General features: G+C 50.9%; 1 protein-coding gene and 1 long non-coding RNA gene across 2 annotated transcripts; both read left to right on the top strand.

Annotated features, from left to right (window-relative positions):
• The first annotated feature begins 733 nt into the window (after positions 1–733).
• Positions 734–2,704, top strand: LOC122378031 (keratin, type II cytoskeletal 3-like). The gene is made up of 2 exons (XM_043358737.1): positions 734–786; positions 1,971–2,704. The coding sequence occupies exons 1-2, from the start codon at positions 769–771 to the stop codon at positions 2,412–2,414; spliced, it is 462 nt and encodes a 153-aa protein (XP_043214672.1). The 5' UTR covers positions 734–768; the 3' UTR covers positions 2,415–2,704.
• Positions 2,705–6,094: 3,390 nt separating this feature from the next.
• LOC122378030 lies at positions 6,095–10,450 on the top strand. The gene is made up of 5 exons (XR_006255954.1): positions 6,095–6,291; positions 8,132–8,242; positions 8,728–8,921; positions 9,406–9,603; positions 9,865–10,450. It is a non-coding gene; the product is annotated as an uncharacterized LOC122378030 (long non-coding RNA).
• Positions 10,451–12,123: the final 1,673 nt, after the last annotated feature.

Raw genomic sequence — 12,123 nt, 5'->3', positions numbered from 1 at the left:
GTACCGGCTTTGCCCATGGAAACGGCCCCAGTCATCCGGATCAGTAGCGGCTTCACTGATCCGGATACGAATCCCTTTGCCCATGGAAACGTAGTCATAGTCTTGAACAAGTGAGGGTCGCGGCAACTAATTATCGCTTGTCACCACTTTTTCGTCGGGAGCGTTCTACCTGGTTTATATAGCCTGGGAAAAGTCACCTCACCGTGACTTTTTTCGCGGGATTATCTGCAAAGTGCAGGCTAAGCGGCTGCGGCCCACGGCGCCGCAGTCTGACAGCGGGGTACGGTGCCAGGGCCGGGCACAGGAGGCCGTGCCGCCGTGTGCCGGGGCACAGGAGGCCGTGCCGCCGTGTGCCGGGGCACAGGAGGCCGTGTCGCCGTGCGCCGTCGGCTCAGTGACCCGGCTGCCCTTGCCGGGCCGCCGCGGAGCACCTGCGCGGCGCCGCCGGACCGCCTCTTACATAACCGCCAGCGCAGTCGCCGTCTATGCATTGTCCAAGTGGCTTTATCGCCCGACTTACATCTGCGGTAAGTCGCGCTGAACGCGGACCTGCTTGTCGGAAGGACATCATAATCTGCTTGCCATGATTAATATAAACTTAATGTGACGAACAATTCTCACCAGCTGAGCCGTTTTTTCATTGCTCGGGATGGCGAGCTAGGCCGAGGCGCACGCCGTCGTGGCGGTATATAAGACGAGGCGGGCGGGCGACACACACACACACACCCCGCTCTTCTGGTACAGCAGTCGGGGCCACCTGCCGCAGAGATGAACGCCAAACTAGCGGTAAGACCACCAACTGTGTTCTGCGCCAGGCACGCCCTGACCTTGGCGTAACGGGTGTCACATTGCCGTCTTTTGCAACAATTTCAGGACGTCGTTTTGTGTTTGATCGCTTTCAAGTATAGACTTTGCACAGCTCTTGCGTCACTCTTAAATGATAAAAGGACACGTGGTGTTAAAATTTATGCCAATATTTGGTCGCCCGAGTACATTTTTTAAGTGAAATGAGGCAAATATACATTATTCTTGTTCGCGTGATAGTCATGGTACTCTTATTGCCTTGTGTTATAAATGCATATGTTTTGGTGCGATGAACTTAAAAACATATTTTTTATTAATACTTGATAGTTACTGGTAGAAAATGTCACACTGCACCAGAAGTTAAATTGCCACAAAAGAAGTATCTAACATTGAGCTGAAGAGCAGCCTCAGCCAGCCAGTTTATTAACATGGGTTGGGCCAGCGGCACCCGGTGGCTGGTGGTCTCAGTGTGTGTACGGGCCCGCGCCCCGCTGAGCCTGCTCTGTACGGGCTCACGCCCCGCTGAGCCTGCTCTGTGGTGTCTCTGCATGGTCACGCGCCCCGCTGAGCCTGCTCTGTGGTGTCTCTGCATGGTCACGCGCCCCGCTGAGCCTGCTCTGTGGTCTCTGCACGGTCCCGCGCCCCGCTGAGCCTGCTCTGTACGGGCTCACGCCCTGCTGAGCCTGCTCTGTGGTGTCTCTGCGCGGGCCCGCGCCCCGCTGAGCCTGCTCTGTACGGGCTCACGCCCTGCTGAGCCTGCTCTGTGGTGTCTCTGCATGGTCACGCGCCCCGCTGAGCCTGCTCTGTGGTCTCTGCACGGTCCCGCGCCCCGCTGAGCCTGCTCTGCACGGGCCCGCGCCCCGCTGAGCCTGCTCTGCACGGGCCCGCGCCCCGCTGAGCCTGCTCTGCGGTCCAGTGAATCAGTCCGGCACTGCCGTCTGACGCTGGAGCCGCGGGTAGCCGGGCTTGTCCGCTCTCGATCAGTCTTGTACCGTCTCGCAGCAACTTACGTGCAGCGCGTGCATCATGTTAGCCGCAGCACTGACAACACCTTTATTCGATCTTTTTATCTCCCACTTTAGTTGCACGGTGCACCTGCCCGCAGCGTTTATGGCAACTGTTTACAATCAGTGGGATAAGTGCTCACAAAACCCTGCCCTTTTCAGCTGGTGACGCTGATTCTGGTGGTGCTGAGCGTTTCGGCGCTCGGTTCCAAGTTCGGCGGCGGCCATGGCGGCGCGTTCGGCCGGCCGATCGGCGGCGCCTTCGGCCGGCCGATCGGCGGCGCGTTCGGCCGCCGAGGAGGCATCAGCCACGGCGGCTTCGGCGGCAGAAAGGGCTTCGGCGGCGGAAAGGCCTTCGGGAAGGGCCGCTTCGGCCGCTCCCTGTCGTACGGCAGCGGGGTCGGACGGGTGAGCAGTGGAGTCGGACGGGTGAGCAGCGGAGTCGGACGGGTGGGCTCCGTGCACGGCGGGCTCGGACGCGTGAGCAGCGGGCTCGGACGTGTGGGCTCTGTGCACGGTGGGCTCGGACGCGTGAGCTCTGGCCGCGTGAGCTCTGGCCGCGTGCCGGTCCGCTCCTTTGCACAGGGCAGCCGTCGCTACGGATAAGGAATCAAGTGCTACAGATACAGAACCCAAATGCTACGGATACGGAACTTAAGTACTGGAACAACAACAGTTCTTGGCCGCCTTTGACGTTGAATGAGTGATTTCACGCAGCAAGAATAGCAGGAGTGGCCGCTGTTTTCTCAGAACCTTTATCTACTTATTTCATTATATGGGAATGCCTAAAACGCACCGCACGACAGGTATACTGAATAAGCGCACGGTATATGAATTGAAACGCCGCCAGGCGCGGGCTGGCAATGAAACCGGTTTGCTCAATAAACGATTTTGACCCATGGAAATATACCTTGTATCTATTGCCTACTACGTTTGCTGTCTCGTTTTCTGAAGACTTCGAGTGCTTTGAGTTTTGCGACAAGATCACTACGTCAGGCAAACTCAGTGCGCACTCTGGGCAGCTGCAGCTGGCCGTCAGCCGTTGCGCGGGTGTGGCGGGAGGACACATCGGAGCGCAGGACGACTCGCTCGCGTAACACCTCGGACGCACAGGGGGCTACGATCAAATGACGCAGTGTGGCGACTGGCGATGTCACGCTCTGTAATCATCTCATCCACCTTGCACCACCCGAGTTCCCGCAACGCAGGCGTGACATGATCACGGCGGCTCAGACCAGCGACGATGTGAACACCGAAATTTATCCTTTTTTTGATACGCTGCTTTTGGCTGGCGTATTTGGCTTGTAATGTTATAAGATGACACTGCAGTGTCGGCTTGTAATGTTATGGCAATGGGGAAAATGATATTTTAGATGGATCAGTGGGGATTTTCGCATGGAAGTGAGAAGAACGAACGAACAATTGATATCGTGAACTGAGATGACCTCTGTGACCTGACATGACCAATCGTGACCTGAGGCGACCTCTGTGACCTTGCATGACCCATCGTGACTTGACCCGACCTATCGTAACCTAAGGGATCTCAGTGACCTGTCATGACCAAATGGTGACCTGTCATGACCAAATGGTTTTCATCTGAGATGTTTTCATCCAAATTTTGACGCCGTGACTTGAGTGTGACCATTTCGGCTTTTGCTGGGTTTATTTCAAGACTGTTCTGAGTGAACCATGCAAGTGCTACAGAAAGGGTGTTTTCTATGCGAGATTTTAGTGCCTGAATATTGGTTGGTTGGTCGGCATCGAGGAACTGGGTGTCGTCTGCGTACATTATGAGTTTTCCGTTGGATATGTGCTGCGGGAGGTCATTAGTGAAAAGCATAAAGAGCACTGGCCCGAGGATGGACCCCTGGATCACGCCGTGCGTCACGTCCAGCGCCTCAGTACCACCTCGCACAGTTTGAGTACGTCCGCGCAGCCACGCAGAAAACCAGTCGGGCTCGATCCCATACCAACCGAGCTTGTCCAGGAGACAGCCGTGCTCGACGCTGTGAAAGGCCTCCGAGTGACGCCTTTGACAGCCGTGACGAGTGACGTCACAAGACCTCCATCGATATTCTCGATGGAGATCACAGATATAAAGACTAGATAGGACAGCCCTGTTTAAAACCCGCTCGCTAGATACGTAAAGCGGCCCGGCGGCCAACTACAGTCGACATCATAGACTCGCTAATGCCTTCCCATGTTAAAAAGAGCAGTTTTGACGGACTCGTACGAGTTTTTGAATGCGAGTTAGATGTGATAAAGGGTCTCAAATGAAAGATTAGACCGTCTTCTTATTAGTATCCAGGGTTTTTAGTGGCTGACATGCCCCTGACAACTTGCAGGACCCCTCGTAAGAGGACACTGCAGTGTCGGCTTGTAATGTTATGGCAATGGGGAAAATGATATTTTAGATGGGTCAGTGGGGATTTTCGCATGGAAGTGAGAAGAACGAATGAACAATTGATATCGTGAACTGAGGTGACCTCTGTCACCTGACATGACCAATCGTGACCTGAAGCGACCTCTGTGACCTTGCATGACCCATCGTGACTTGACCCGACCTATCGTAACCTAAGGGGTCCCAGTGACCTGTCATGACCAATGGTGACCTGAGGTGACCTGACCTGACCTACTGTGACCTGAGGGGTCCTAGTGACCTGTCATGACCCCTTGTGACCTGACATGACCCAGCATGACCTAATTTGACCTTTTCAGCTTCTAGACGTCCAATCGACATCACAACACAAATCGATTTCAAATTTTATCACCATTTCCATGCGCAGCGATAGCAAGCAAAGTCACTAGTGGACACTACTTGGATACTACGGCATAAGGCATTTCACATCAAACGTCTCCCGTTCAGTCTCGTCCTCCTGCTGCCGCCCCCCCCCCCCTTCCCATCGACCCCACCAGCAACCGTGTCTCACAGCCTCGAGCACAGTCGACCACACTGACCGTCAGTCTTCTTTTTTCCTCGTACCGTCTCTTCCTAACCCACTCACCGTCTCCTGCCGTGCGGCGTCCGGCGTCGACTCTCACTTTCAACGACTGCATCCTATCGGCACAGCCGCAGGGCTGCGGAGTCAGAGTCGGAGTCGGAGTCTGTCGGAGTCGACAAATCTGCCCGGAGTCGGAGTCGGAGACGATTAAGGCCGATAAAAATCTCACCGATGGAATGGGATGATGGTGCATGGTATCAAATATTGAACTCCGTGGCGAGATGGCGGGCTCAAATCCCGTCCGGCCAAGTTAATTTCGAACTCAATCATAACCCTAACGTAACCTAACCTTACATAATCCTACTTTCATCTACAGATAACATACCAAACCTAACGCATCGCGTTATGTGAAAAGTAGATAGGTTAGGTTAGGTTAGGTTAGGTGGTGTCGGTTAGGTTCGGTGTCGAGCCAGAAGCCTTTGGATGCGAAAAAGGCGCGGGAACTCGCACGTCTGCGGTATTCGTTGCAGAATGTGCCGGTCGTCACTTGAGACATTTCATGTAATGCCTAGGCAAAGAGTATAGGTACTCAGCTAATTTTGACCGTATTTCGGCGACTTCCTGGTCTCCGCCTGTCATTTCATGAAATGCCTAAAATTTTCAGTCATTGGCTGTAACGGGCGTATTTCTACGAAGATTTCAGTCTTTGCCGGCATTCCGCGTAATGCCTAGACATTTCATGAACTGCCGGATTTCAGACAATGCCTACGACATATGTACCTTCTCTGGCACAAAAATGGAAGCAATAAAGACATAATAATTGCTCCCATTAAAGCTATTTGTAGGCACACGCCAGATAATGCCTCTCTTGTGTTGCAGAAAGCAGGTGGGTGACATCACGTGACCAGAAAATGGCGGTGGGGTTCAACGATTTTTTCTTCTTCTAAAACATTATGTAAATCCTATGGACTTTTGTCAGGGTGTTGCAAGGTGCCAAAAATCTTCATTTTACTGCCGGGGACATCTAATTTTCTTCCTTATCTCATAGAAGGATGAACAGAACTACGTATTCATCCCATAAAAACAAAAATAATTTTTGATGCACCACTCGAACGATGGCACATTCCAAGGGCGAGAAGGAGCCTCAGTTTTTGTTGTTATAAATACTGCGCAAACAATACATTTATTCGATATATATTCGAAAAACCGCTTACGGCTGCTTTTTCACGTTGAGTGACGTTAGCGCATCACGTTAAAGCCAATCAGCGCATTCCGTATCTTTATGAAAGTGCTTTTTGAACAGATAATCAGAAATGTGCATTGATTCGCCCTTTTGGCTTTTCCCGCTTTTTTCATCGAGTTTGAGTGCTGTTGGGGCGAATAATCTCGGAGATGAGTTAGTCTTACATCTAAGGAGCAAATATGCCTTTTTGTTTTGTGCCTCAATGCAGTCATTCCAGCGCCAGGTCCCAGTCCAAGTGCTCCTTCTTCCGATTGCCCCGGGACGAGGGGGAGTTGAAGAAATGGACTACACTGATGAGGTTCGTCATGCGACATTGTGATATCTCCTTTTGTTTATTATCGTGATATTGCTGCTTTTATGACTTTCTAGATATGCAACCCTCACAGGCTCACACCATTTTGTTAAGTACCTGCTTGGGTAACTTCTAGGTGATTTCAGGACAAATCTTTTTAAGTACCTTACCTAAAATGTCGGGCGCTCGACATTTATGGGCCTCCTGACAGGTATGGCTGCGGTTGGTGGCAGGCCGTACCCAGGTGAAGTCAGCGAGGGGACCGGCCGTGCGCGGATTTGTGCGCACGTTAAACTTTGGACTCTAAAGGCCGCCGTCCACTGTGCGGAACGCGTGCGGTCCGTACGGAATTTAACACAGAACCCTATGGGCGCATCCGGTCCGTACGGAAATCGTGTGCGCTCCGTCCGGACCGCATCCGAACGGCAATCAGCTGTTGATTTTCCGTCAGCTCTCCGCATGCGTTTCGGATGCGGTTGCTACGGAGACGGAAGAGTGATGTCCGACGCGTTGAACTTTTCTGCGGAAAACGCATCCGGAACGTCCGGAACAGACGTGGTTTGGGGCCGTATCGGAGGCAAACATTGTGAATTGTACGAAGAATTGGAACTCGATCATCATGAAGTAAGTAAAAATTATTTCCTTAGAATGGCAAGAGTATTCGCTGCTGGTTACTTGCAATATTTTATTTGGTAATAAGTGATAGGAAACATTTATTAGCTCTCCGCATCCGGACCGCATCCGGACCGCATCCGGACCGGATGCGGCGACATTCCGGACGGACTCCGGACGGAATTCCGTCGCAGTGGACGGCAGCCTTAAATTCTGCCATAGAATCGGAATTGCGCGATCGGAGGGTAGAGGGCAGGGTCATCGCAACAAGCTTCGCTTAGCGGTGGCTCTGTCCTTGTGAATCCTTCCCATCAAAAGGTTCGGACTAAATTTATAAAAAAAATTCTTCATCGCGTAATTACTTGTCGGGAAAATGTTTGTCCCAGCAATTCTTTGTATCCATATTTTTCAGTCGGCACATTTCTTTGTTTCTCAAATGGTACAATTGCAAACAATGTATCAGTATGACTGTATGGGAGGCTCAGCAGGATCAGCAAGGGAGTAAGCACCTTTTGTTGCAGTTAATCATACCAAAAGTACAAATTTTGGCATTAGTAGAGCAGACGTCACGCAAAGGCCTTCCAACCAAAGATAGGCGCTGTAGGTTTGTAGGTTAGGCCAGGTTAGGTTATGTTTGTTTTCTGGTAAACAGGAGATCCTGAGTTCGGATCTCAGTGGTGCCTCCAGAACAGTGGGTGAAGGTGCCAACACCACCGGCGTTTAGGTTAGAAAGAAGCATCTCCGGGTATAGCGCCTCTCCTTAGCTGGAAAACCTTGGTGTGACGTCTGCTCCACTTGTACCTACCCAAATTTCTAGGTAGGTACATTTGGTTGTAAAAATTGCTGATTTTGCTTGGTGCTTGCTGGTGTGTATTTGTAGATTGGTTGATGTAGGAAGTCTGCTGGTGTGGAGATGCTGCTCTAGCTCGTTTGTCTTTTCATTTTCAACTGTTTGTTTCCACCCTTTGCTTAGCATTGCTGAGCAGGGCCCTGTTTCACTGCACGCTGCTACCCACATTCAGGTTCAAATGGAAATGCTGACAAAATTCTGTCCAAATGGAAATGCTGGCAAAATTGTTTAGATATTTCACTGACATTTCTAAATTCTTTTGAAAATGAGCACCAATGCCCAGCTGCGGTGAGTTGGTAACTACGGCTTGCCGTGAAGCAGGGCCATGCTGTCTGATTCATTTTCTGCTAATAGAACCAACTTTATTGCTTTGCTTTTTCACAGGAGACAAGATGCAAAGCCCAATGAGCATTCAAGAGTGTGCTCTTGTCATTTTAGGAATGGCAAGAAAGAAGCTGGTCCAACCCTATTTGCTTGGAATGACTTCAAGAGAAGGTAATCTTGTTGTTGTAACTAGCCTCATACTTATCACTTGTAAACTAGAATAATTCAATAATGGTAATGCTAAGGTGAAGGTCAAATTGAATGCTAATAATTTAATCCAAACAGCTTAACATTAAATGAGCTTCAAATGATTAAATTCCTCTCATGTTCATGCACATGTTGTCTTACGTTTGTCAGTTTCGAAATTGCATCAAGTTTAGATGATCCTTGGTCAGTCTGAAATGGAAATTCATGACTTCAATCATTTCATCAGATCTCAGATGTATCACAATACTCATTATGTTGCTACTATCTTACTAAGTATTATGTAGTGGTGCCAACTGCCATTAATGCAATGCTTGTTGTTTTGTTTTGGCTCATCGTAGTGACTACATTTGTGATCAATTGTTAAGAGTACACGTTATTCATTTCTGCTCTTTTCTTCACCACTCACTAACAAACATGTACGACCCCTCCCCCCCTCCCCCCTGTGGCAGGTTATCGGCCGTCGTCCAAACGGTGCGCGCGGGCCCTCATCTTGTCCGACGGCGCGCCCACTTCGCGACTGGCTCCGACCTCGCTTGGCGTTGGTACAAGAGCTGCCGGGAGTCGCCCTGCGTCCTCGTCGGGGAGCCTAGATTCCGGGCGGGCCGACTCCAACGTTTCCACACGATATCGCTTTGATAGCCAGGTCTGGTTTGGATTTGTGAAGGGAACAGCTTGTATAGAAACCTGCTATTTTCCATGTGATTCAGAACGTCTTTATTGCGTACCTATTGCTTGTGGTCGGTCCGATTACTGATAATCGAGTTGGGACCAGACCGATGCATAGAGTTTTAACCGTATCGTTTGCTGTCTTTTCAATGATTATTTCTGTAATCGGTCACGAGGCGAATCCTCGTTGAGCCTAATTTGTTCTCCAGTCTGTTAAGTCTGGTTTCCTTTATTGATGACTTTGTGATGTTGATGTGCCAAACCACATGCTGCATTAGATATTCAACTTGAGAGTCAAATCAAAAACAAGTGATGCTTAACAGCTATACTACGGCTGGGAACGGCCATTTGCGCTGTTTTGTCATATTTGGTGTCAACATTTAACGAATAGTTGCCTCACATGCCTTCCATTCTCGGCTCGTCAGCCTTCACAGCTGACAGTCGATCGTTTTGTCCTGCAGAACGGCCTACGACGTTCCACGGCGCACGCCCACCCGGAGCTGGCGGCCGCCCTGCCGTGACGGTCGCACGCCGCTGTACCTGGCCGTACTGCAGGGCTGGCGGCCGCCCTGCCGTGACGGTCGCACGCCGCTGCACCCGGCCGTACTGCAACCCACCCGGAGCTGGTGTCGCAGATGCCAAGCTGCGAGATGACGGGGGTGAGTCGATCTGGAGCTGATAATGTCGCTTTTTATATGACGTGTATAACGCATGTGTAGTTGCAAATGTATTTCGCTTTGCGTATACTCATTTCCGGAATGTGAACGTCGGCGTGGCGCTTTCGCATGGCTCTTGATGGCTCATCATAGTGACTACATTTGTGATCAATTGTTAAGAGTACACGTTATTCATTTCTGCTCTTTTCTTCACCACTCACTAACATACATGTACGACCCCCCCCCCCCTCCCCCCTGTGGCAGGTTATCGGCCGTCGTCCAAACGGTGCGCGCGGGCCCTCATCTTGTCCGACGGCGCGCCCACTTCGCGACTGGCTCCGACCTCGCTTGGCGTTGGTACAAGAGCTGCCGGGAGTCGCCCTGCGTCCTCGGCGGGGAGCCGAGATTCCGGGCGGGCCGACTCCAACGTTTCCACACGATATCGCTTTGATAGCCAGGTTTCTTTCAATGATTATTTCTGTAATCGGTCACGAGGCGAATCCTCGTTGAGCCTAATTTGTTCTCCAGTCTGCCAAGTCTGGTTTGCTTTGTTGATGACTTTGTGGTGTGAACGTGCCAAACCACATGCTGTACTATTAAAGGGTGTCAAATAAAAAAAACGAGTTATGCTTAACAGCTATATAAACTACGCCTGGAGTTTGCTCTGATATGAATTGCATTTTATCATTATGACCTAACCAAATAACTTGAGTGGTGTAGTTGGAAAGTACTTAACATAATACGTGGCCGCTGGCTTCGTTCCCCACGCTCGACGGCTCGCCGTTTTCAATGTTCGTCTGCGCACTGTACATCTGCAGCCCAGTAATCAATAAATGGCACAGGTACTCGCTTTTTGTTTTTTTTTCGGAAGTAGTACGTTGGAGATGGAGACTGACTGAACCTTATTGAAATTAACACCACAAGTTGTCATCCTGACATATCTAAGTACAGGGTGTTCCGAAAAAAGTGTCACAGTTTCAAACGTGCCGCTGCTGCCCCTGTGAGTATTCAGGACTGAACCTGTTGTCTCAAAATGGTTAACAAACCTTGCAATGAGTTTGTTGCAGGGCAGATCTCGAGTTTCCATGTCACACTCGCGTCGAAGTCGGCGGCGGACGGTGACGTACGATTTCGTCTCGAACCATAATCGGACGATTTTGATTTTTTGTTCTGGCGAGAAAACCATCGTAGATTTTGGTGAACCGTTTTGTCCACCAAAATCGACAAGGGTTGTGAGCAACATATCTTAAGCCAAACTATTTCGGACAATTTTTACGGAAATCGCACGTGACTAAAATCGTGACACTTTTTTCGGAACACCCGGTACACTTTCAACTGATGTTGGACATTTTACATTACAGGTATGGTAAGATGCCCCACTTTGGTTGTAACTTGGTGGAGTCTGGTTTGCATAGATAATGCATTAAATATTGTTTTGAGCCTTACTAGTCAAGTATTTAGGTTAGTCAGTATTCAGTAACATGGCCCTCGGAAAATAGCGTTGGATTGAGTACCATTTTTAAAAAGCTTTGGCATTTGGAAGTAAAATTGCCTTGCACAATAAATTAACAAACTGCAAAGAAAACCCCTGCTTTCATTGACCAGAGAGGCATTTGTACCAAAACAGCAAACAGAGTGCATACATCCCTACATTCATTATCTTGTTGAGCAACATTACTAGGATTTGATTGCATCAACAGTATCACAGATGATCTAGAAGATAGAGAAATTCAATCAAAGAGCAAGCAAGACAGGTGAAGAAGACCTCGCAACTCGTATCCTACGAGGTACTATTGGTCTCAAGATAAGGGCCCAGGCGACCAGGACCTTAAGTATGGATGTGGTGAATACCCTCGCCCTTGCCACAACTCGAGTGGGGTTGGCGCTGGGCCGCTGAGTGGAAGGAGGGGTACACTCAGCCCGAGCTGTGGCGAGGGCAAGGGTATTCACCTAATCAAAACTGCAGGTCGACTGGGCCCTTATCTTGAGACCAATAGTACAAGGTATAAGCAGGGGCGGATCCAAGGGGGGGGGTCACATGGGTCATGGCCCCCCCCTTGAGGCCCGGGGGCCCAAAGACCTGCCAGGGTCACCACCGGCCTATCAGGGGTATCACAGTCCTGACAGGGGCACCACAGGACCGCCAGGGGCACCACAGGCCTAGCAGGGACACCACGGGCCTGGTGCCCCTGGGCCCTGACAGGACTGTAACGCCCCTGACAAGCCTGAAGTGTCCCCGGTAGGCACGTGGTGCCCCTGACAGGCCTGAGGCGCCCCGCAAGGGCGGTGGTGCCCCTGGCAGGCCTGTGGTGTCCATGGCAGGCCTGTGGTGCCCTTGCTAGGCCTCTGGTGCCCCTGACAGACTTGTAATGCCCCTGGAAGGACTGTGGTGCCCCTGGGCCCTGACAAGCCTGAGGTGCCCCTGACAGGCCAGTGGTGCCCTTGCTAGGCCTGTGGTGCCCCTGGCAGGCCTCTGGTGCCCCTGACAGGCTTGCGGTGCCCTTGGAAGGACTGTGGTGTCCC

The sequence above is a fragment of the Amphibalanus amphitrite genome, unplaced genomic scaffold (assembly GCF_019059575.1).
Source record: "Amphibalanus amphitrite isolate SeventyFive unplaced genomic scaffold, NRLGWU_Aamphi_draft 000054F_arrow, whole genome shotgun sequence".
Lineage (NCBI taxonomy): Eukaryota > Metazoa > Arthropoda > Thecostraca > Balanomorpha > Balanidae > Amphibalanus > Amphibalanus amphitrite.
This window is presented reverse-complemented; position numbering and strand designations above follow the sequence as displayed.